Source organism: Podarcis gaigeae (genome assembly GCF_964106915.1).
Source record: "Podarcis gaigeae genome assembly, chromosome: 10".
Taxonomy (NCBI): domain Eukaryota; kingdom Metazoa; phylum Chordata; class Lepidosauria; order Squamata; family Lacertidae; genus Podarcis; species Podarcis gaigeae.
This window is the reverse complement of record NC_139686.1, coordinates 21,874,564-21,897,871: the sequence shown is the minus strand read 5'-3', so window position 1 is coordinate 21,897,871 and position 23,308 is coordinate 21,874,564. Positions and strand designations below refer to the sequence as shown.

The 23,308-nt window shown below is 45.8% G+C and overlaps 2 protein-coding genes across 5 annotated transcripts in view; one reads left to right on the top strand and one right to left on the bottom strand.

Moving 5' to 3' along the window:
- Window positions 1-44: 44 nt before the first annotated feature.
- DENND11 (DENN domain containing 11) lies at window positions 45-21,705 on the bottom strand (the record flags this gene model as incomplete). Its single annotated transcript, XM_083700723.1, has 9 exons — window positions 45-720; window positions 1,230-1,298; window positions 1,971-2,121; window positions 3,366-3,497; window positions 4,822-4,960; window positions 5,933-6,080; window positions 7,064-7,222; window positions 8,241-8,340; window positions 21,468-21,705. 9 exons carry the CDS (start codon window positions 21,703-21,705, stop codon window positions 525-527), a joined length of 1,332 nt encoding a protein of 443 aa, XP_083556849.1. The 3' UTR covers window positions 45-524.
- Window positions 12,865-23,308, top strand: part of WEE2 (WEE2 oocyte meiosis inhibiting kinase) — a gene marked incomplete at its 5' end in the record, with an annotated part of 30,110 nt that continues 19,666 nt past the window's right edge. The window contains one exon of one of the 4 annotated variants that reach the window (XM_083700313.1): window positions 12,865-12,886. Coding sequence is in view for 1 of the 4 variants with exons in the window: in XM_083700308.1 (XP_083556434.1) it covers window positions 21,704-21,992 (289 nt within the window). Of the gene's footprint in view, window positions 12,887-21,703; window positions 23,281-23,308 lie in introns of those variants that run through there. The other 3 variants (XM_083700308.1, XM_083700309.1, XM_083700310.1) reach the window with 3 other exon arrangements.

Genomic DNA, 23,308 nt, shown 5'->3' with positions numbered 1-23,308 from the left:
AGACAAAGGAAATCTGATGGGGGAGGTCAACTACGCAAATCACGAAGGCTCAAAGCAGTGTTATTATTATTATTTTTAAAAAAATCACATTGGTCCCCAAGAGAGTAAAGTGCTTTCCCCACCCACCCAAATTTGGGCTCTTACAACAGCATGTGCTGGGTTGTTTAAGAGCAGGCAGGGAGGAAGGGAAGGAAGGAAGCAGACTATCAGTTTTACAGAACACAATGAGGGGCAGTATGATGCACAGTCTGTCCTGGAAGAGAGAAGCCACAACTTAAGTTATCTCCAAGAGCGATAATTAAAAGTGTGTAAGTGTGTGTGTGTGTGTGTGTGTGTGTGTGTGTGTGTGTGTGTGAATATAAATAACACTTTCTGTAGAGGGTTCTCATAAATAAAAGGCAATCCTTCACGATTCAAGCTGTGGTGAGTTCCCGCAAGGCTGCCCTGGTGCTTCCAGTAGTCTTGGCAACAAGTGGCTGCCGTCCTCTCGCACTTGTTGTGTTCTCCGTCTCCTGCTCTCTGCTTTATGTACAACAAGGGTTATCAATGACCAGCATGACATCAATGCCATAGACTTCCAGTAGGTCCATGAGGAAGCTACGGTCGCCTTGGGGGTCCAAGCCCATTCCTCGGGCGTGGTCAGCTGTCAAGGTCTTGTCCTGGCTGGCTGACACCTCCATCAGCGTCTGGAATATCCGGTTGTTCTGCTCCATGAAGAACCTTCGGAGATAATGCGAAATGGAGATGTGTGAGAAGCCCAAAGCAGATCCAGCACCCCTCTTTGATATACTACACCAGCCTTCTTTTCTCTTTGTTTTGGTTTAGATTTGTGGGGGTTCTTATTGCAATGTATTAGGAGAAGTTTTAATAAAATATTACTTTTTTAAAAATAACGAAAACATGAAAAAAGGATATGCAGACCTTCAGGCTTTATTTTTTACTATGACTGCCAGAACCACCAATAGGAAAGTACTGCAAAAACAGAACGAGAGGATTTTGAGCCCTGGAATTTTGTTTTGAGTTCCAGAATTCCATAGGCCTTACAGTCCTCCCGCCCACAAAAAAACAGTATGGCTTGGGGAAAACAGGGTGCTGCTGCCCTTTTGTTGCCACTATTGCTAAACAACTGGGAGCCTCAAACCATTGGTGATCTGCCACACATCTCCCAGTAAATCCCATGCCAGCTACTGCCCACCCCTGCTCTGAAGAACCCCACATGAACAACTCACAGGATAAAAAGGTCCTCTTCACAAGAACTGCAGTCTCCGTCCACTTCCTGGGAGTACATCAGCATCTGTCTGAATGACAGAGAAACACAACTGTCACATCAAAACTACTGCCTCTCGAATGACTCCTCTAGAGACTTCCAAAGGCAATTCCAAGTGATGCCATTGATCTACAAACATCTGAAGAGCTTGAGAGCCTTGTATATCTAGGAGACCAACCATCTCTTTCCCTATATCCCAACTTGCCTCAAGATGACCAAGGCCACACAGCAGAAGTGGGGGACCTTAGGCCTGGGTGCAAAATGCAGCTCTCTGGGCCTCTCTGCCTGGTGTTCAGGACTCTTCCAGGACCACCCCCCCTAATCCTGTGGCTCCACCCACTTTTATCTAGCCCATTACCTCACACTGCCCCCTGAAGGTTGTGCATGAGGAAATTTGGCCCTCAAGCTGATTGATGAAGGTTCTCCATCACTGAACTACAGCAAACAGATGAGTATTTGGTGGAAGTCTACAGCTAAGGAAGTCTAAGTTCAGGAAAGCACACTAATTTTGACACTTGGTGCATTTTTTTATAATTAATTTTCGCGTTTCTGGTCTTAAGACCAGTCATCTCAGAGACCTCCAAGGCCACATATGCTCTGGAGTCCAGATGAGGTGCTCAGAAGTTGGGAATAATCCAGAAACAATGCCCCCACACGCAAGCCATGGGGAGAATACACCAGGGAAAGCTTCTGCTGCTGCTACCTCTGATCATTAAGCCTCCGGTACTTTTCTTTGTCGGCGCTGTTAATTTTTAGGAGCGGCTGCAGATGCTCATGATGGGTCTTCACATTCTGGTTATCCACATAGACGTCGTACAGATCCCGCTTCTCCTCAAAGATTTTCTCCGTTGTGCCTGCCGGAAACAGAGGAAGAGAACGGGTTGGGCCCAGTCTACGTTAGTGAAATCGGTATTCATAACCATCAGTTTATTTGTATGCCACTCTGCCACAAAGCATCCCCACCATGCAGCCTCCTACACACACAACAGCACAGTCCTAGAAAATGCTGCCCATGATCCCTTAGGTACCCACTGTTAAGGCAAGGCTCCACGAGGGGGCTGGAGGGTAGCAACACGAGAACAGGCCTGCTCTGCAGTGGCTCCTCATTGATGGAATGCTCCCCCCGGGAGGTTCGGCTGGAACCTTCATTAAACAGTGGTACCTCGGGTTACAGACGCTTCAGGTTACAGACTCCACTAACCCAGAAACAGTACCTCAGGTTAATAACTTTGCTTCAGGATGAGAACAGAAATTGCGCGGTGGCAACGGGAGGCCCCATTAGCTAAAATGGTACCTCAGGTTAAGCACAGTTTCAGCTTAAGAACGGACCTCCAGAACAAATTACGTTCTTAACTCGAGGTACCACTGTACACCTTAGGTGCCAGGTGAAAACATTCCTCTTCAACCAAGCCTTTGGCTGATTGACATTGATTTCAAATGTGTTGTGGGAGGGGCGATTCTTGGTTTGTTATTGTTCTTACTTTTATTACAATTTTTGTATTTTAAATTTTGTAATTTTATGTTGTGAACTGCCCTGAGATCTACAGATGAAGAATACAGCATTATTAATTAATTAATTAATAATAATAATAATAATAATGATGATGTATGTATGTAACAGTTTCTTCTTGACTTCAGCCCAAACCCTTGCACAAGCAGAGCTGGAGAATCTCGGGGTGACAAAGCAAGCAGACAAACATGTGCCTATAGAAAAGGTGTGAGGAACCTTTTTCAGCCTTGGCTGCACTGCATCATGGGAAATCTTCTGGGGGCCACATTCCAATGGTTGGCAGGGCCAGAAGGAAAAGTGGGTGGAGTAATGGGTGTGGGTCTTACTACTGTTGTACAGCAGGCTGTCTTTCAAGCTCACAAAAGCCAGAGGGTCCTATGCATGCACGTTCTTCTCTCCATCATTCATCCAAGCAAGCAAGACTCAATGTCACAGTTAAGGTGCCTGTTCCAGCCAGGCAAAGTGGTAGCGGAGGGTGCAGAGCAGGGCCAGGAAGGGGCGTGGCCTCAGGAAGAGTACTGAGGGCTAGGCTAGAGGGGCCTGGAGGACTGTTCCCCCCACCCATTCCATGGGATGCTTCATACTTACAGGCCACATACGACACTTCCGTCTCCAGCATTTCAATGTCAGCCACGTTGACGTAGAAGAAAGGCTTGGACTCGGGAACAGTCCCACCGATTCCAGGCAAGGAGACATTGGCAAGGCAGCAGCAGCAATAAACTGCAGACAAGGGCAGAGAGAAGGCAGTGCGTCTACATGGCATTGTCTTCATCAAAATGCTACCCCATATCCCTACTCCCTTGCCTTTAATGCAGATTCACTATTTCCTTTTTATTTATTTGTAACCCACTGGATTTTCGGCAGAAACTGTACATCTGGATTAAAACTGGGGGGGGGGGTGTAGGATGGCATTTTGATGAGGACAAAGTTGTGTGGATGCAAACCTTGCAGGAACAAGCAACACCAAGTCTGCAAACAAACAGCCATGTGGAGGCACTCATCATTTCTGAAACAGCTGCCCTCATGAACAAACAGGCACAAAAAAATCCAAATGCTATTTTGGTCTTATCATCAAATCTTTCATTTTTTTTTTTTAAAAAAAACTCCTGTTGGTTTTTAAAAACAGGAGAGTTCTTTATATGAAACAATTTATGAGTTATCAGTAAGAAGTTCCTTTCCACTAGACGCAGAGTACCAACTAAGATCAAGGACTCAGCTAAGATTTATATGATGAATGAACAGCTCCACTTTCTCACCTACGGAGCACAGAACATGTGCTTGGTTCCCCCCTGGCCATTATATCCAAAACTCAACCAAGAGATGTCACGATAAGGCAGCAATCTTATACCCACTTACCTGGCAGTAAGTCCCACTGAACTCAATGCGACTTACTGCTGAATGGGCAAAGGGTTGCACTGTAAAACGTAAAAAAAGCCCTAACTAGGGTTAGGAGAGCTGGAAAAAAATTCACATCTGGGAACCAATGGTTTCAGACAGCACATGGGTGCTAACTAAAAAGCCCAGGACACAAATTTTCATGGCCCTCTAGTAGCTGTGGCAGCTCATTTATCAGTAGTAATGTATTTATTGTTAACTCTGGAATTATATACTCTGTTCTGACCAAACTAAGCCTCTCAGGAAGCTTTTGCTCTGGGTAAATGAGCCAGCATAGCCTCTAGAAGGTGGTGGAAATTTGTGTCCTGGCCTACCATGTACTATCTGAAACCAGAGGGGTGAATAGGTTGTCAGATGTGACAACCTGCAGATTAGCGTTCAGATTGTTTGAAATGCTGCCCTGTTTTGTTCTGACTGCAGGCATTTCTCTTCTCTCGCTGCATTTTGTAGTTTTGCGTTTGCTGTCTCAAACCTGCAGCAATTATCTTGTGTGGATTACGTTTTATTTATTCAGTTTCATACACCGCTTTGGAATCTGTTGGTGTAGGCGTTTAGAAAGAAACATTTCAAGCAAACAAACAGCAGAGGGGAGAAACTTTCACCGTGTGTGATTTGATAACACGGACCACATCTCCCATTTTCTACGTACCTCTATAGCAGACCACACCGACAGGAGGCGGGGAAAATATCAAAATGCGTTTCCGAAGCAAGGCGAACTTCCAGAGAGTCAGGATCTGCTCGCCAAAGAACTTAATGAACTGAGACATACAGCCTGCAGGGTGCGTGATCTGCAGCCAGATAAAAAAAGGGGGGGCAGGGAGTTAGCAACGAAACAGAAACAAGATGGCTCCCATTTTTGCTGCTGAGGTGATGACTGCTAAAAACAAACAACAGATCCGAGAAAGGGGAGGAGAAGTACCTTGGAGCTTCGAATGTCCAGAAACTTCTATCCTTTCAGGCAAACAGAAGCAATGAGCCACACAGCTCACTTTGCAACCTTGGGCCAACACCCTCTCTCTCAAGCTTATCCTAACGCACAAGGTTGTGAGGGTACATTGCAGAAGGTGATACATGTACGTCACCCTGAACTCTTTGGAGGAGGAGATGGAGGTGGATAAAAATGGAACAAACAAAAAAATAAAAACACTTTTCTGTAGAGCATCTGCTCTACTCGTTGTGCACTAGAGCAGTAAACTGGGTGATAGAGTGCACTGAATTTCCCAACTTTCCAAATTCCAAAATGAGAGCTGCTAAAAAGTTGTAACCTGACTTGGGAATTCAAAATAGTTTGGTTAAATTAATATAATTTGGTTTTGCTTGGTAAGCAAAATATGTGCAAAATGCCAGAGAATTCATTAAAAGATGATTGCCAAGTACTTACAGTTGTATATATTAATAATTATTATTATTTATTTAGCAGTACATGCCATCTTCATAAGGCAAAACTAAAATTATTCGGTTTTCCAAAAGCAGTTTATGTGCTTCTTCAACAAACATAAGACTTACCAAGCTAAATGTGCCCAGTCACAAACATAATGTCAGCTTTGAATTACTAACATCCAAAAACATTTTTAAAGGCCCCTCACAATGAAGAAATTTGCAAAAAATTAAGTTTCATGCCCTACTGTCACAGAATGCAAGAGGCCTCCAGAGATCCATCTTGGCCGCTAGCTAGAGCTACTGCGTGGCATCTGACCAGTGTGGATCACTGGCACACTCTGCCTTCATGCGAAGCTCAATAACCGCAGCCTATTTCTCACCTTCATCTCTGGGTACATGTATCTGTGGATGGAAGGCAGCCAGTGGACGGTTTGCTGGGAAACAAGAGTGCCAGCAGGGAGGACCCCTTTCTTGTCATCATAAAATGCCTCCAGGTGAGAATAATGCCCTGGCATCTCCAACTGATGTCTGTAAGGCAAGCAGAAAAGCAAGTCACAAAGGGTAACCAGAGAACAACCCTCCATTTGCAAGCCAACGCTATCAGTTTTGCATCAGTGGCACCTGCTGGTCCCTCTTGCCATTTCTTGCTCTTTGGTGGTCACATGATTCCTTTCCTATAAGAACGCAGGATGAACCTGCTATTCGCACAGGGAGCAACCAGATGCCTATGGGAAGCCAAAAAGGCAGGTCCTGAAGGAAACAGCACCCTCCCACATGGCTCCTGGTGCAGCACAGCTTCCATGCTTAAGCACCTGGTGGCCTAAACAGCAGCATCCAGCCTCTATGCATGCGTCTTTTCGGTGCCGTTATGTATTTCACTTACGAATTGCTTCCTACGAGGCACCTTGCGGTGGTTTGCAATGAAACAAGAGTGCGTTGCAAACAATCGCGAACATAAAAACAGTCAAAACGACTGCATTTATAAAAGCAAAAAAGGCATTGTGCATAAAACCATTAAAACTACAATTACATATATATACAGTAGTACCTCAGGTTACATACGCTTCAGGTTACAGACTCCGCTAACCCAGAAATCGTGCTTCAGGTTAAGAACTTTGCTTTAGGATGAGAACAGAAATCGTGCTCCGGTGGCGCGGCAGCAGCAGGAGGCCCCATTAGCTAAAGTGGTGCTTCAGGTTAAGAACAGTGTCAGGTTAAGAACGGACCTCCAGAACGAATTAAGTACTTAACCCGAGGTACCACTGTAACTTGGGAGGCTTGTTAGAAAGGGAAGAATCTTCAACAAGTGCCTAAAAGACAACAGAGGTGGTCTGACTTCTACACGTCTCCGCTGGAAAATGACTTGGCAAAGCGGGTCACCCAAGTCAAATCTGAAACCATCCCAGAAAAGCCACCACGGTATTCCAGCACGAACCAAACATTTCTCCCGAACCACTTTATGGTCCAGTAACAACCTCCCTCCCATTCTCCCTTTTTTTCTAATAACGTACCTGACCTGGTTCTCCAGGAAGTGCATGTATCTATACAGCAGGGTGTAGGAAGGAGAAAGAATCCCCACAGACTTCATCCGAGCGCCACGCTCTAACTCGCTCTCCACAGGCATGTTGGCGAAACAGGCCAAGCCGAAGCAAAGGCCTTTCCGGAAGTAACTGGAAAGGAAGATGGAATGGGAATAAAATAGGCAAATTGGGTGGGGTAGGCATGCAGAAAAAGCAGGATGGAGACACAGTGCTTCCTGGATTGCAGGGGGTTCGACTAGATAACCCTCAGAGTTTCTCCCAACTCTACAATTCTATGATTTTTCCAGATACGCAGGGGTGTGTGCTAAAGACGCACTGAATTTGGACGCAAATCGCATTGGCTTGCTTTCCAGAACAGCAGCTGGATTGGTCCACTGTGCTAAAAGAAAATAAATCTCTCTGCCTAGTTCTCCGTGAGTTACTCCACGAAACCAAGTTGGCCTTACTTCAGAGTAGACCTGCCCAGGACTAGGAATTTATTTATTTATTTATTTATTTATTTATTTATTTATTCATTCATTCATTCATTCATTCATTCCCTGCCCTCCCCGGACAGAGCCAGGCTCAGGGCAGATAACACCGGTAAAATTACAGTAAAAACATACTAGGGGGTGGGGAAAACAATTTAAAATACAGGTTAAAATGCAATTTAAAATGCATCCTCATTTTAAAAGTAGCCCATAGATCAAAACCACAAGGGTTCTAATTTGAGAGCACCATGATGAGAGTTGAAGGAGGGCAGTCTTTATGCTGGGCTAGTTAATCCAGAATGTTTAGTCTCTGGGCTCTCCCCATTATCAGCTCTGGCTCTGCTCACGACTAAAGGGCTGCCTCCAATGGGTAACTACATCTGCATTAACCAGGGCACCGGTGGGGGTGAAGGGTATATCTGTGCACAGGGCAAACCTTCCCCCCCCCCCCCGTCGCCCAAAAGCCCTTGCAATATGCACTCAAACAGTGGAGTAAGGGCGGGGTATAAATTCAACAAATAAATGATTATATAACAAATATACCCTGTTAGTCTACAATGGTAACCGCCTCGTCCATTTCATCAGGGGCAGTCTGTGCCGTGTGCTTTCTGGACAATGGCAGGATACGCACAATTGAACAGCACAAGCAGGACCCTGGGGACGTTTTGTACACTCACATGAAATCCGACTGAACTTTATGGGACCCGCTGGCCATGGATTTGAACTCGACGCCTTCCAGGTCAATGTCTTGCGGCAAACACCACTCAACCATGTTACCTGTGGAGGAGAGGGGAGAACGCAGCATGAACACACACCTGGGCACAAACACCAAGGCAATTGGCCAGAACGTATTATGCAGACGTGCTTACAATGGTCAATGCCAGGTCATTAATTCTGCTAGCTGTGGGGAGGAAGAAGAGGCTACGAATGGCAAACTGCTCCTCAACTCAGCAGTCCCACACTGACCTCTCAGATCCAAGCAGAGTGGCTGGGTATAAATAAATGATTATGATTATTACATAGCAGAAAAAGAGACGGGAAGCAGGGCCACTTCATCAGCTCAGCTGAAAGAGGGACAGTTTTTGCCTCCTTCCCTCCTTGAACAGTTTTCCATTGCTGCTGGTCTTTGCAAGCACCCTGTAACTAAGATATAATGCCTGAGCTCGCTTTCCCCCCTCCTCCTGCCCAATCCCTTTTCCTCTTGTGTTGTGTCTTTTAGACTGCAAGTCTGGGGGCAGGAGCTGATTTAATAGAGATATTTGAAAGGCACTTTGGGAGCCCTTTGTCAGCTGAAATGTGAGGTTAAAATTATATATAATTTATATAAGTCCATCTAGTGCAACAGTGTTATCTCTGACAGGCCAGAACTCTCAAGGGGCTGAAGCAAAGATAAGACTTTTGACTTGATCCTTTTAAACTGGAGATGCCATGGATCTTCCACATGGAAAACCTGTCTCTGCTCAGTCCTCTTGAGTTATAGTCCCTCCTTAAAATCTGTGCCTCTCCTGCGCCTTATCCCCTTTCCTTTTGGCCTTGTCCTTTTAGTTATCTTTACTGATTACACAGTTATCCAGCCCTTCATCGGAGGAGCTTATGTCATCCTCACAACCACCCAGTGCGGTAGGTTAGGCTGAGAAAGTAATTCGGCCCAAGGTCACCCAGTGAGCTCCATGTCTGATGACAGGAGCCAGCCACCAGTAAATCACACAGAGCAAGTTGGAGTTGACTCTTTATTAGCAAAAAACAGAGTCTGCACAGGAGTGCCAGGCCTAATGAGAACAACAACTCATCTCTGGTCGGTCTTGCCCCCATGAAGCAGTTGAGGAGACTGCAGGTCCCTGCCTCCCCACAGCTGCCTAAGTCCCCTCTCCTCCAGGGTTTCCCCCATGCAATCTGAAACTGTGCCTGCGTGAAGCTAACTTCTCAACCCTTTTCATGCCTCTTTTGGTTCTGGGAGACGAAGGGGGAAAGAAGGGCGCTAACTGCAGCAGGAGAGGGAGACACCTGTAATTCCTCACCAGCTCTGGCTCTTGGCCCACCTTATCTCCATCCTCTGCTTCTGCCTCTGCTTCTGGACTGCTCTCTGCCACAGCCTCTTCCTGCTCACTAAGTCCTGTTACCTCTTCAGCCTCTGACACCTTCTTTCCCAGTCTGCTCCCTCTTATTCCTCTGCCCAGTGATCGTCGTCCCACCACCACTCCCCAGGCTCTGAGTCTTCTTCCCTTGGGGGTTCCCCAACTATTGCCTCCCACCACTTCTCAGCATCCAACCGGTCCATCACACCCGAGTTGGGATTGGAACCTAGGTCTCCATGGTCATGATTTGACACTCTTAACCAGGCATAGGCAAACTTGGCACTCCAGATGTTTTGGGACTACAACTCCCATCATCCCTGACCTCTGGTCCTGTTAGCTAGGGATGATGGGAGTTGTAGTCCCAAAATATCCAGAGGTCCGAGTTTGCCTATGCCTGCTCTTAACCATGGTATCAGACTGGCTTTTCACACCACACCGCCACCTGGGTGAACTAAGTCACAAGGGTGACGTTGGTCGAAGGTTGCCTCCTACGAAACCTAGCTCCACCAAAAACACAGCATTTTTTTCTCCAAGAGAGACTGCGAAGGCTGATCCTCAAAATAGACGCTGCCACACTCAATACTTTTCAAGGTGAAACACGACCAGCATAGTAAAGAGTGGGGAAAATACTTGAAAAGCACCCACTGCAACTGTTGTAAATTTTAGCTGATGATTGCAGGCTGTTTATCTCAGATGGGCAGAAATGACAAGCTTAGATTCTAGGCCCCCAAAAGTAACAGCTTTATTTTCCCTGTTCCAATCCTCTGCCCTAAAAAAACAACAACCCTGTATCCACTGGGATCCGTACACTGGAAAAGCTATCAAGCCCACAAAGATGTCAATAGCCTCACTATTATGTCGTTGCCAATTGGGCTGTGTTTTATATAGAAATTTCTCATTGCATGCGCAAACATCGATCAATAAAATTATATTTAGCTGCTGAAATCAAGCGTTGCCTATCATGTTCCTTCAGGAGCCTGAGTAAGCCCTGGGCCTAGTTAAGCAATATTATTTGCTTCACGGAAAGAAAAGCTTCATACATTCAGCCATCTTAACTTAGTAGGTAGCTGAAAATTATTATTACAGAAACAACATTCTCTTTCTCCCAAGAGCTGCCTGTTTAACATGCATCGTTTTTCATTCTGGTACCTAACTACTTCACTTGAGAAGCTGTGCCTCACCTCAAGCAAGCGGCCTCCTTCTGATTCCTCCTTTTACAACAAAATACACTGAAGAACATCTGATAATTCAGGGATGGGCAACCTGCGGCCTTCTAGACACTACTGGAGTCCAACTCCCATCAGTCCCAGTCAGCATTGGCAAATAGGTCAGGAATAATGGGAGCTTATTGATTTAGTTATTACCTTGATATCCCACCTTCTCCTTCAAGGAGCTCAAGTTCTCTCCACCTTGTTTAATCCCCACAACAGTGTTAGAAATTAGCCAGGGGCCAGGCATGTTTTGCGACTGGCGCAGGTCCAATTGCGACCAAGTTGAGATCTCTGGATGCTAGGTTGGTGGCTAACATCTCCATTTAGCTGTCCCGTCCCCCCCTTATCTTTCTTAAGCAGGTAAGCAGAAGGGCTTATTTATTGCATTTATATCTCACCTTTTTCCCCAAGGAGTACATGGTTCACCCCCCCCCTCCTCAGTTAATTCCTCCAGCAACCCTGGTAAAGAGGCTGTGACTGGCCCAAGGTCACCCAGTGAGCCCGAGTGGGGATTTGAACCCTGATCTCCCATGTCCTAGTCCGACAATCTAACCACTACACCACACTGCCTTCCTAGGGTACTTCTGCTATGCGGCAGCTCTATAAATTAAGTAGGTAAGTAGATATGGGGAAGGCAAAATGTCACTTAGAGAAGGATCTGAAATATTTTCCTGGAAGCTTGAATTTGTTTTATTCCGGATTGCTTTATTTGATTTCTGAATGTGCTGTAAACTGCTTTGAGGTTTTTTCTTTAAAACATAAAGCGATATAGAAATGAAATTATTATTAATAAATAAATAAATATAATTCATTGCAAAACAGAGAGAGTTGCCTAGACTAGACTAGGCTATCTAGGGATGGCAGGCTTGTTGGTTTTGAATATCTTATGTAGATTTATTTATTTTTCAATTTCGTTGTTCTGTATGGGACAGTGACAATAAAGATTATCGTATCGTATTGACATTCCCTTGTAGTGACATTAATTAGTGTTTAAGGTGGCATTTGGGAATTAGCTTATATATCTGAGTTTGTAACATTGCTCTGCAAGGTAGGTTAGGCTGAGAGGCAACGAATGACCCAAGGTTCTCCAGTGAGCTTCCCTGATTCTGTCTCGCTGGGAGTTGCGCCAGTTTTCCGAAAGCTTTGGAGATGAACAGCTGGGTGTGGGAAAGCAGAGAGAAAAGCTTGTTTGCCAGGATGAAATGCTCAGCTGCCTGGAGCGTTATCTCACCTCCAAATTTGTGTTTGTCTTGAGCAGAACAAACACAAGGAACAGGATGGGGAGGTAGGAAGGAAGAATACTGACGAGAAACAGGGCTGTAGTGGCAACTTGTTAAACCACTTAGCTGCATCTCTGCCTGCTATGGGTTCAAGTTCTGGCACTCTCATCCTTTCTGTTTAACTATAAATGAAAACCTGATCTTGATTAGAGGTGTGGCGGGGACGGGGATGAGAGACGAAGTGGTATAGTAAACTGTTCAAAACTGGTGCTTTAACTGCACCAGTTCGACAGGTGAAGACAACTGAATTTGGAACTGGGTGACCAAATGTATAAACCACTTATTCTCTTGTTTCAATTTGTATTCCTCCTCTCAACCCGAAGGCTCCCAAGGCGGTACACAACACAACATTAAAAGATGCATACCGACACCCCCACAGCACCCCAATAAACCAAAATAATAAAAGAAGCAAATTTACAGACAATCCGGCAGAAATTCCAGTTCTCATAAATGCAAACAAGCAGCCTGGACATTAAAGCCCGGGGAAGTGCTGGGTAGACACTTTCTCCCCCCTCCCAAATCCTGAAAAATAGTGTGTCCAATGCTTGGGAAACATTTATGCCTTTCCTGCTCTCACCCCCCCCCCCCCCGCCCGGCAGGCTCACATGAAGTCACTCCTTTGTTTGTTCTTTGTCTTGCCCAACTGATTTGTATCTCTCCCCACCTACTCACCCAGACGCACATTTTTCTTGCCACGTCACCCATTTCACGCTCATGGAGCAAGGTGCTGAGGCAATCCCTTGCCTGGCAGACGCAGGTAAGTTTGGCTAATGGCTCCGAACAGATGGTCAGCCTCCTCTGGGAAAGGCATTCTCTCACCAAGTCACACCAAATGTGTGTGTGTAATATATAACATGCCATGTAGGAAGACGTGTGCTGTGTCAAGCAAGCTCAGTGCTTTAATTAGAAGCCTCGTAAGTCATTAGTTTTGTTTGCTTTGAGGAGGACGCAGCTGTTTGAAACATGAATGGGGGTACTTGGTTTTTTTGGTCATTTTGGGGGGGACGGACGGGATCACTGAACCCACACCCTCGCTCCCACATTTGAACCCAGTTCATAAAAGCTAGATTATTAGAAATGATCTTCTGTCTTCACTGAGACAGGATAAGTAACCCTGGGCTGTTCTGACATAAAGCCAAAATATAGTTTGGACATCACATGAACGGGCATCATGCTCCCCTCACTCCCCTCATGTCTGGAGATTAATCACGTCCTATTTGGGTTTCTTGCAATTCATAGTTTCCTGGTTTTTGTCCAAACAGGCAAACCATGGTTTCACACGCCTGCAAACCAGGATAGCCTTGAGAGAGAAAAGGGAGACGAGGTTGGGTATAAGACTCCTCAGGACTCAAACTTGGGATGTGTCTGAAATAATCTATTGCCTTTGTGACAGAACAGGACTGCTCCTCAAAACAAGTTTTCACCCAAACCCTGAGACCAGGAGTCACAAACCCAATGAAACAATAGTTGCTGGAAACCATAGGAGAGGAAAGTGCCCTTGTACTCAGGCCGTGCTTGCTGGTTTCCCATAGGTTGGCTACTGTGAGAGAAGGATGCTGGACTGCATGGCCTGATCCAGCAAGCTCTTATGTTCTTATTGCATGTTCAATGGCATATGTCAGCCAAGCAGTGCAGCAATAGATGGTATCCTACCATAGAGATTTGAAGGTAGAGAGGCTTGGCTATTATGCATTATTCTCCAGCCCTGCACATGGCAACACTGGAAGGGAAACCACAGTGATGGGAGGCTGAGGAATCCCTTGGTCTTTTTCTGTTTTTATAGCTGCTCCATGCAGTCATCCAATACCTGGTGTCAGTGACAGCAAAGCATGAATCTGCAGGAGGGAACTTGAGGACATGGGTCTAATAAGGTCCTCCAGACCCCTCACATCTGGCCAAGCCACAGTCCAATATCGGCTGAAGCTGACCCAGACGGAACCAACCCAAAACATTTTGCAACCCAAGTCCAAGCAGTGAATGGTGCCCTGTTGCCACTCAAAGCGCACAGCACACAAAGCCAATCAAAATGTTTTGGCACCGCAAGCAGAAAAGTCCACAAACGCCTCTCCCATTTCTCCCCTGGCAGTGAAAATACACTACAGTGGTACCTCGGGTTACATACGCTTCAGGTTACATACGCTTCAGGTTACAGACTCCGCTAACCCAGAAATAGTACCTCGGGTTAAGAACTTTGCTTCAAGATGAGAACAGAAATCGTGCTCTGGCAGCACGGCAGCAGCGGGAGGCCCCATTAGCTAAAGTGGTCTTCAGGTTAAGAACTGTTTCAGGTTAAGAACAGACCTCCAGAATGAATTAAGTTCTTAACCCAAGGTACCACTGTAATAATAAATTAAATAGTGAACAATTTGCTGCCCTTTCATAACTTCCAGAATCAACCACCTGAGGCGACTGCTTCATTCTGTCTAACAGTGGACTCAGGTAAAGAAAGGAGAGGGGTCATTGCATAGTTATTTCTTCTGGGCAGGGAAGAGAGGTGCTTCTGCACTCTTCCCACAAACAGCAAATATCTAGGTCACACCTGCACTATACATCTGAAGCCTTCTCATGCCCCTTTAAACAGTCTTGACCCTTGGTTTCCCACAAATGGTATCATACCAATTTAAATGTAAAGTGCAGACGAGTTCCCAGTTAAACTTTTTCCCTTCCCTGTTTCAGCTTCTACTTCTCTCTTACGTTCTGTGGAATGCACACACAACGATAAAGCCAAAACAACAGTATTTATAAAATGGAATGGCATGTGCATCACTGAGGAGATGCACCCATAAATTACTCCCACAACCAGGTTGGATTTGATTTAAATCACTAGTCAGTAAGACTTGATTTAAATCTTTTTTTCTTTTCTTCTTTACAAAAAGACTCATTCTTGCTGGTATAATCTTAATATTTACAACCAGAGGAAGGTTTCGTTTTTGGAATAATACAGTTATATAAAAAATGACTGATTTGGTTATACTATTAGAAATACATAGAGAGATAATTATGAAATTGTTTTGAGGTTTAATAAGTGAACTGTTGATATTTGGACAACTCTTCTGCTGTACTTCATTGAAAGGAGAAAACAATCATTTCCTTAATAACAATTTAAACAATTTAACTAACAATTTTAGTTTAGTTTAGTTAAACAATTTATTTAACTAGAACAATAACATTATAGCATATGTATCCATGTTTTTGTTTTTGTTTTGTTTTTTAAAAACTTAGACGGAGTTTTAGCACACATGAAAAACTTAAAACAAATCCTTATTTCCTGATGAATAGAGTTTGGGCTATAATGTAACTTAAACAGAAAACTATCTTTAGAAAGATTTTTCCTTCAAAAGCATTTTATTTTAAAAATCCAATTTAAATAAAAAAAATGATTTAAATTTTAAAAAATCCAATTATTATTATTATTTTAAATTATTGATTTTTATCCACCCTGCCCACAACCCTGGCACAAGTGCATTCCATACCGTACTCATAAGAGCACTGACACGATGGGAAAAGAATAACGCTTTCCACAACTAAACAAGGCAGTTTAAACAGCGGGAATTTGGGTATCACTGCAAGTTCTACCCTAAGGGAAGAAGTCTAGATTTTGGACAGGAGCACAGTAGTCCCCTCCTACTGCAGTTCACCTGTAACTGGTATTTGTGCTGCCTCTGACATGTTCATACCGTTCAGTTACACACTTTAAGCAGCCATGGCTTCCCTCAAATAATCCTAGGAGCTGTCGCTTGGGACGGGTGCTGAGAGTTACTAAGGGACCCCTATCCCCCTGACAGAGCTGCAGAGTCCTCAGAGTTCTCTGCAAAGAAGGACTGAGTGCCAAACCACTCCTGGAAATGTTTGCTGCGAATGTGGCCACGGACATTGTGAATAGTAGCCGCTGATGTTAACTGATAGCACGTGTTTTGCGGGGGATAAGGAAAGTCCTCCACAAAAGTGACTAATTCTGACATAAGGAAGACTTTCAATTGAGCCCAAAAGCAGAACTTGAAGAGCCCCAAGGTTAGAACTGCAAATTTGTGGTCAGGGAAATATTAGCGAGGCAATCCAGAATTTACTTCCTCCCATTCCTCAACATTCGCAAAGAACATAACTGGTAAGGCGAAAGGGAGGGGGAGAGAAAGTCTGTTGATGTTGTCATTCGCTTCCTTCCACAGAAGAAGAGGCAAAAGAACTTTGTCACATGAGGGGATGTGAGAAAACAGTGCATGGTGTTTCTATTTAAAACTGCTATCCTAGCCTGTGTGATATTTAAGTTACCATTTCGTCATTAATCATTTTATTTTTTAATATCTAGAAATGACATCTTGCTATAACTTCCTTGTACTTTTAAATGCATTTATATTTGAAGATTTGGACAGCACTGCGGCTCGACTGTTTGTGCAAGTAGACATAAATCCATAAACTGTAATTTGAATTTTTCACTAGTGCTAAAAACAAAAACAAAAAACCCCCACTCCTCACTTTAGTCTGGTTGAGGCTGGTACTGTCAGCGAGCCTGTCTACGTTCATAAATGACAAACAGATGACTCCACCATTTCTTCGAAGACATCTGAGGGACAGACTTGCTGCCAAAACTCAGGGGAGGAAACAGAGGGGACAAAAAGATGTAGGCAAAGCTGCAGGAGAATATAGTGACATGGGAAGATGCCTTATACAGTGGTACCCCAGAAGTCAAACAGAATCCGTTCTGGAAGTCCGTTCGACTTTCAAAACGTTCGGAAACCAAAGTGTGGCTTCCAAAAACAGATGTTCGGGTTCCAAAGGTTTGCAAACCGGAACACTCACTTCCAGGTTTGCGGCATTCGGGAGCCAAAACATCCAACTCGCAAGGCATTCAGAATCCAAGGTAGGATTGTACTAAGATCAGACCATTGGTCCATTGCTGCCTACAATGACTTGCAGCAGCTCTCCAAGGTTTCAGACAGGACATACTCCCAGCCCTTACCTGGAGATGCCAGTAACTGAACCTAGGGCCTTCAGGATGCAAGGCAGGTGTTCTGTCACTGAGCTGCAAGCCTTCCCCAATACGCTGTGGGAAATTAAAATGGTGGCTAGATTCAGCTACCAGGCACTGCTTGGGAGGACCAAACTGGGGAGGGGGAAAATAAGAAGTGCTGGGGAACAGGAGCCAGGGGCAGATATCAAGCGCAGGCCGGGCCAAGATGCCCAAGGATCCCAGGTGTTGTCCCTAGCTAAGGACAATGTGACCATAACTGACACATCACTCCGTTTCCCAGAACAGAGAGGGGAAGGGTTAAGTGGCAGCCACCAGCTATGACTGTCTAGAAGGCCAAGCCAAAATATGTAGACTCTGATAATAGCGCAATTATGTCTGCTTCCTTAGAAAAGGAAGAGCCCTTTTGGTGGTGGCCCTAAACCTATAGAACAACCTCCCCAATGAAGTACACTTTGTCCCAACCTTAGGTGCCAGGTAAAAACCCAGTTCTTTTGCTGGACTTTTAGAGGGTGGTGGATTAAGTCATTGTTATGATATTGTTAATTATGTAATTTACAATAACTGCTTCAATGTTTCTGTTTATTATGTTTTTTCAATATTATCTTTGCAATCAGTGATCATTTTTGGTAAAGGTATAGAAATCTCTTAATGAGTTCAATGCACAGATTCATACCACCGAACACATATAAAGTTTGAAGTCACCCTCCAAGCACTTCCAACACAGAGGGAGAGAAAAGGCAGCCTCACCAAATGGGAGGATTAGAGACCACCATGCTCCTTTTGCAAGTACTTCTTTCCTCAACCTGCCCCAAACATAGCAGCCATGCAGACACCACCAGAAGCAACATCCCAAGGACGATCTAACACGCCATCACACACCTATCCACAACCTTTTCATTACAGGTTTCATAATCAACCCAGCAGATTTTGCACCACATGGCTCGGGAATTTGCAAGGCATTTAAAGAACCCTTGAAGTTAAGTGCTCTTCAAACGAAGCATTAATTATTGAGCTTCACAAAAGCAAGAAGCCACTCCACAGTCTCTCAAGCAAGGCCAACTCAAGTGGCTAAGACAGAACTGGATGCATGCATGTAAACTGCCTTGGCTGAGCATGGGCAGAGAGGTGAGCCATCAATACCTGAATTAGGACCAAATAAGATATAAGCTACTTGAACGAACTTGTTGAAGGTGAGCGTGGCATCGGTCAATGCTACAGGTTACCCTGGAAAAAGAATCAGCTGGAACGCAGCCCAATCCTTTAGCGTTTTCGCTCAAGTTCAATAGGACTTTATTCCATACAAGAATTGTAGGACTGCCATTGTAGGATACCCAGGTCATTTTAGGAAGGCCTAAAAAGGCTAAATAAGAGCTTAAGAGCCATGTTAAAGGTAAAAGGACCCCTGACCATTAGGTCCAGTCGTGGACGACTCTGGGGTTGCGGCGCTCATCTCGCTTTACTGGCCGAGGGAGCCAGCATACAGCTATGACTAAGCCGCATGACTAAGCCGCTTATGGCGAACCACAGCAGCGCACAGAAATGCCGTTTACCTTCCCGCTGGAGCGGTACCTATTTATCTACTTGCACTTTGATGTGCTTTCGAACTGCTAGGTTGGCAGGAGCAGGGACCGAGCAACGGGAGCTCACCCCGTCGCCATGTTAGAGAGGGCCAAAAGCTTATCACTGTTTTCAACCTGGCAGATGCCCCTAGGATTCCTGCAAGAGAAAGCTGAGTGCAACTGCAGTCTCCCCACCTGAGGTTTCCAGAAACTGGTATTCATACTGCCTCCCATAACATGACCAAGCTGGCTGGTAGACACTGATAGACTTATCCCCCATGAGTTTTATCTAATCCTCTTTTAAAGACAAGCTGGCAGCTGTCACCCTATCTTGCAGCAGCTATGATGTTATCTTTTTTATTTAGACAAAATGTTATTTTTTACTTAAACAGGCTTTTGGCCTACAAGCCGGCTTGTGAATATATTGAAATTGGTTCTCACTAGTTTTTTTTAATGACTGATTTTTTTACCTGTCTTGTTTTTTAATGGTGTATTCACAGCTATTATCTATTTTTAATATATTTCATTGCATTATTGTTGTTAGTTGCCTTCAGTAACCTCCAGTGAAAAAGCAGGAAACAATTTTAAAAAACAAAACCCACACAATTTGCATATGTTTCCAAAGAACTTGTTTAAACTGTTGAAAACCTGCCACATATTCATGCAACAGGATGTAGGTAAAGGACACAACACAAGAAATGAGGAAATATTGAGCCACTCCAAAAAGATTCACGCTGCAGAAACTTGACAGTGAAAATGGTACTCAGTTTTGCTTATCCTTATAAAAGCAAGGCTGGGCTTAATTCTTCCTGTTAGTGTTCAAAAGCAAAGGTAACTCCAGGAATATGCTGCAATGCCTTTAAGTATGTGCAGAGTATTTTTCTCCCTACCAGCCAAGTAACCACAAACAATCCTTGTATAGTTGGAGTTAAAGAGCAGGACATCCAGGATCAATAGCATTTGGGAGCTTTCTGTCGCTATTTGTAAACCGGATAAACTATTGCTGGCACCCCACAACCTTTCCAATGGGCAACAACAGAATTCACCCATTTCAGTGGAAGGGAAAGGACCCTTCTGGTTACAGGGAAGGGCTTTGCAAGCACACTGGTGACCTCTAACAGGTTTCATACTATATCTGCTTAAGAGGAACATCCTTCCAACTACTAATTGGTAACATTCATACAGAACATAACAGAAAACATATCTTCAACTTTGCAGGTGAGAATGCAATGGGGTCTGACCCAAGGCCCATCTAGTCCATCATTCCGCTTCCCAGAGTGGCCAATAAGACACCTTTGGGAAGCCCACAAGCAGGGCTTGAAGGCAACAGCCCTCCCTTGTTATTTGGTCTCCAGAAACTGGTAGTCTGTGGCATATTGCCTCAGAACAGTATGGCTCCGTTTAGCCGTAATGGCTGGTAAGACCCGTCTTCCTCCGTGAATTTGTTTGATCCTCCCCAAAAGCTACCTAAACAAGCCCACAGCCCATTGCTACATTCTGCGGCAGCGCATTGTGTAAGGCAGTGCAGTGCTTCCGGATGATGCTGGACTACAAATCCCATCAGTCCCAAGCAGCATGACCAATGGCTGTGGATGATGGGAGTTGTAGTCCACCAATATCTGGCCACCCTGGTTGCAAGTTAAGAGACGTAGTGAAAAGCGGTACACTCTTTCTGTCCATCCACAATCAACACCCATCAATGTACAGTAATTGGGTAATCCCATACTCAAGTATTACGGGAGATGTGGAGAGAGAGAAATCCCTTCATGTCTGCCATTAAGAGCAGCAGAGACGGACAGACCAACCTGGGCATCTAAGGGTACTAGGAAGTCCTCTTGGGACAGCTCCACCAGAACAAGCACAACTGTGCACTTGTGCAATTCAATGAAACTTCCACTGGAATATGTCCCAGAGAATCATGCCCCATGTTCACAGATGCACCAGTGGGGAAGGGGGGACCATGTGTATTTTTCACACCAGGCATCCGAATGCTTTGGGGGAAGTCCCTGGAGTGGTGCCCTGAAGTTGCAGTTTGAGAGGTCAAGGGTCAATGGTGTAGGCCCTGCTGCTTCTAAAAGGGCCTCTCTGAATGCAGTGGGTAGACAGCGTATGATATCTCCTTCCATCGTGTGGAGATGTCTTCTGAGGGATACCTGTGTGGGAGGGGGATGCTATGCAATTGAGGCAAACATGGCACTGTCCCACTAGCCTCAGTTTGCCCTCAGCCAGGCCCCACCTGCCTGCCTTGTCTGCTTACAACCAATCAGACCTTTCACCCTCAACGGGCATCATCAGCTACCACTGAGGTGGCTGCCACAAAAGGCATCCATGACTCACAGTGGGTGGAGACACTATTAAGTTTTCCATTAGGAAAAGCCTGGTGGAAAAGCAAACAGGTGCAAGTCACCTTCCCTGCCCAAGAATTCATGGCTGATATCTTGGGAATCTCTCTGGGCATCACAAGGGGGTAGGAAAAGAGGTGACACATCTCTAATGCCAACCTACCGGTTGGTTTCCTTCCTGGGAAGGTGTATGCCGACCTGCAACAGCAGTTTAAAGGAGGCAGAGAGGAGCGCCCTTTGTGCATGGTCAGAGGAACTCGGTTCTGCCAGAAAGCAACCCAAAGGGGGAGAAACCACACACACACAAGCTCCTGTTGAGGTCTTGCTGCTGTAAAGGCACCCACCACCACCTGGGATGCCAAGGGGGGGGGGGCTGGGTGCGAATCCGAGTCCCTTCCTCCTCCACCGGGGGGAAAGGGAGATCCGGCGAGGGCATCCCTAAGCGATTCCGCAGCAAGCAGCCCTTACCCGTGCGGGGATCGAAGGTGACCACGAACACGGCCAAGATCTGGTCCTCCTCCACCTGCTCGGCTCCTTCCTGCTCCTGGAGGCGCCCGCCGAGGCCGCCGCCACCGCCGGCGGCTGCCTCCCCCTTGACGCCAGAGCAGGAGCCCCCCCAGCCGCCGGGCTCGCCGGGCTCCGGGAGGGAGACGGCCGGGCCCTCGGCCCAGAAGAGCAGCGGCGCGTCGTCGGCTTGCTCCACCATGGCCCAGCCAACCAACCAGCCAGCCAGCTGCGGCGCTTGGCGGAGCCGAGGGGCGGCGCTTGGCGCGCTCCGACGACGCCCGGCCCCCTCGCTTCCCGGGCCGGCCGGCCAGACGGGGCCTTGCGGGCTGCGGGCAGCTGACGCCCAGCTCGGAGGAGGGACGCCCGCCTGCCTCTGCCCGCGATCCTCTTGGCGCGCAGAGAATCGGCCGCCTGCAAGCCCGTGTGCGCGCTGGCGGCCGCGCGCAAACTTGGGAGGTGGCGCACGGGCCTCTGGACGCTTGTTCGGTGGGAAGGAAAAGTCCCGAATAAACACGCGCAGCGCTGCACCTGAAAGCTTAACTGCCCGATCCGTTTTACGCTACGTGTAAATACCCCCACCCCGTTAAACTGCTCAAGGACTTGCACTGCAAATTCTTGTAGCCTTTTGCCTTTCTTAAAAGGCTTAACAGGGACGCACGCGCCTTTAAAATGAATGAAATTTTCTTCGGAGTTTGGAGGTTCTTTGTTTCCCACCTTTTCCTGGCAACAACCCTGTGAGGCTGAGTTCCATGCTATGAGGATTTGCACCCGTCTATTGCTCTAATTGTGATGCTGGGTGGAAGTACTGGCTTTTTGAATGGGGCTTACTCTGTGGTAAGCGGGTTTAGGAGTGAAAAGAACAAGTCTGTCGGTCAAAGTGCCACCTATGAGTAAATATGCATAAGATTTGGTTGCAAGTTCCTCTGCTCAGGGTTACATCCTAAAGGCACAATCTCTGGGGGTGTCCAATCAGAAATGGGACTTCTTTTCTGGCACTGCGGCTTACGCACAATTATTTTCCACCAAGTTCAGTAGGACTTCCCTCTGGACTTGCCAATATGTTGGTTTGGACTGCAAGCTAGGTTATATATATGAATGCATATCCTGCCTATTTTTCCAAAGAGGTTTACCATCCAGAGCACAAACGCAATACATAACAATAATACAAATACTAACAAATCATAACAATTAGCTTCAGAGCCAATCAGCCAGAAAATCCAAAACATGCAGACACTAAAGATAGACCAGCAAAGAGGGATCATGCCAAAGCATACCTGCCACTGATACCCTTACCCTTCTCTAAAGTGCCTAATTCTCTTTTAAAGCCTTGCAAGTTGGTGGCTGACACTGCCTCTTTTGGGAATGAATTCCATGGTTTTAACTATGTGCAAAAGTCCTTTCTTTTGCCTGTCCTGAATCTTCCAACATTTCAACTGCAGTGGATGGCCCCGAGTTGTGGAGAACAACATTTCTCCAACCACTTTCTCCATACCAACTCTACAATATCCTTCTTGAGGCAAGGCGGCCAGAACTGTACATGCTACTGCTCCCAAGTGCAGTTACACCGCAGATTTCAATAACTGCTCTGTGTTTTATTTTCATTTCCTAATGATCCCTAGTACCATGGTACCTTGGGTTAAGTACTTAATTCGTTCCAGAGGTCCGTTCTTAACCTGAAACTGTTCTTAACCTGAAGCACCACTTTAGCTAATGGGGCCTCCTGCTGCCGCTGGAGCACGATTTCTTCATCCTGAAGCAAAGTTCCTAACCTGAGGTACTATTTCTGGGTTAGCAGAGTCTGT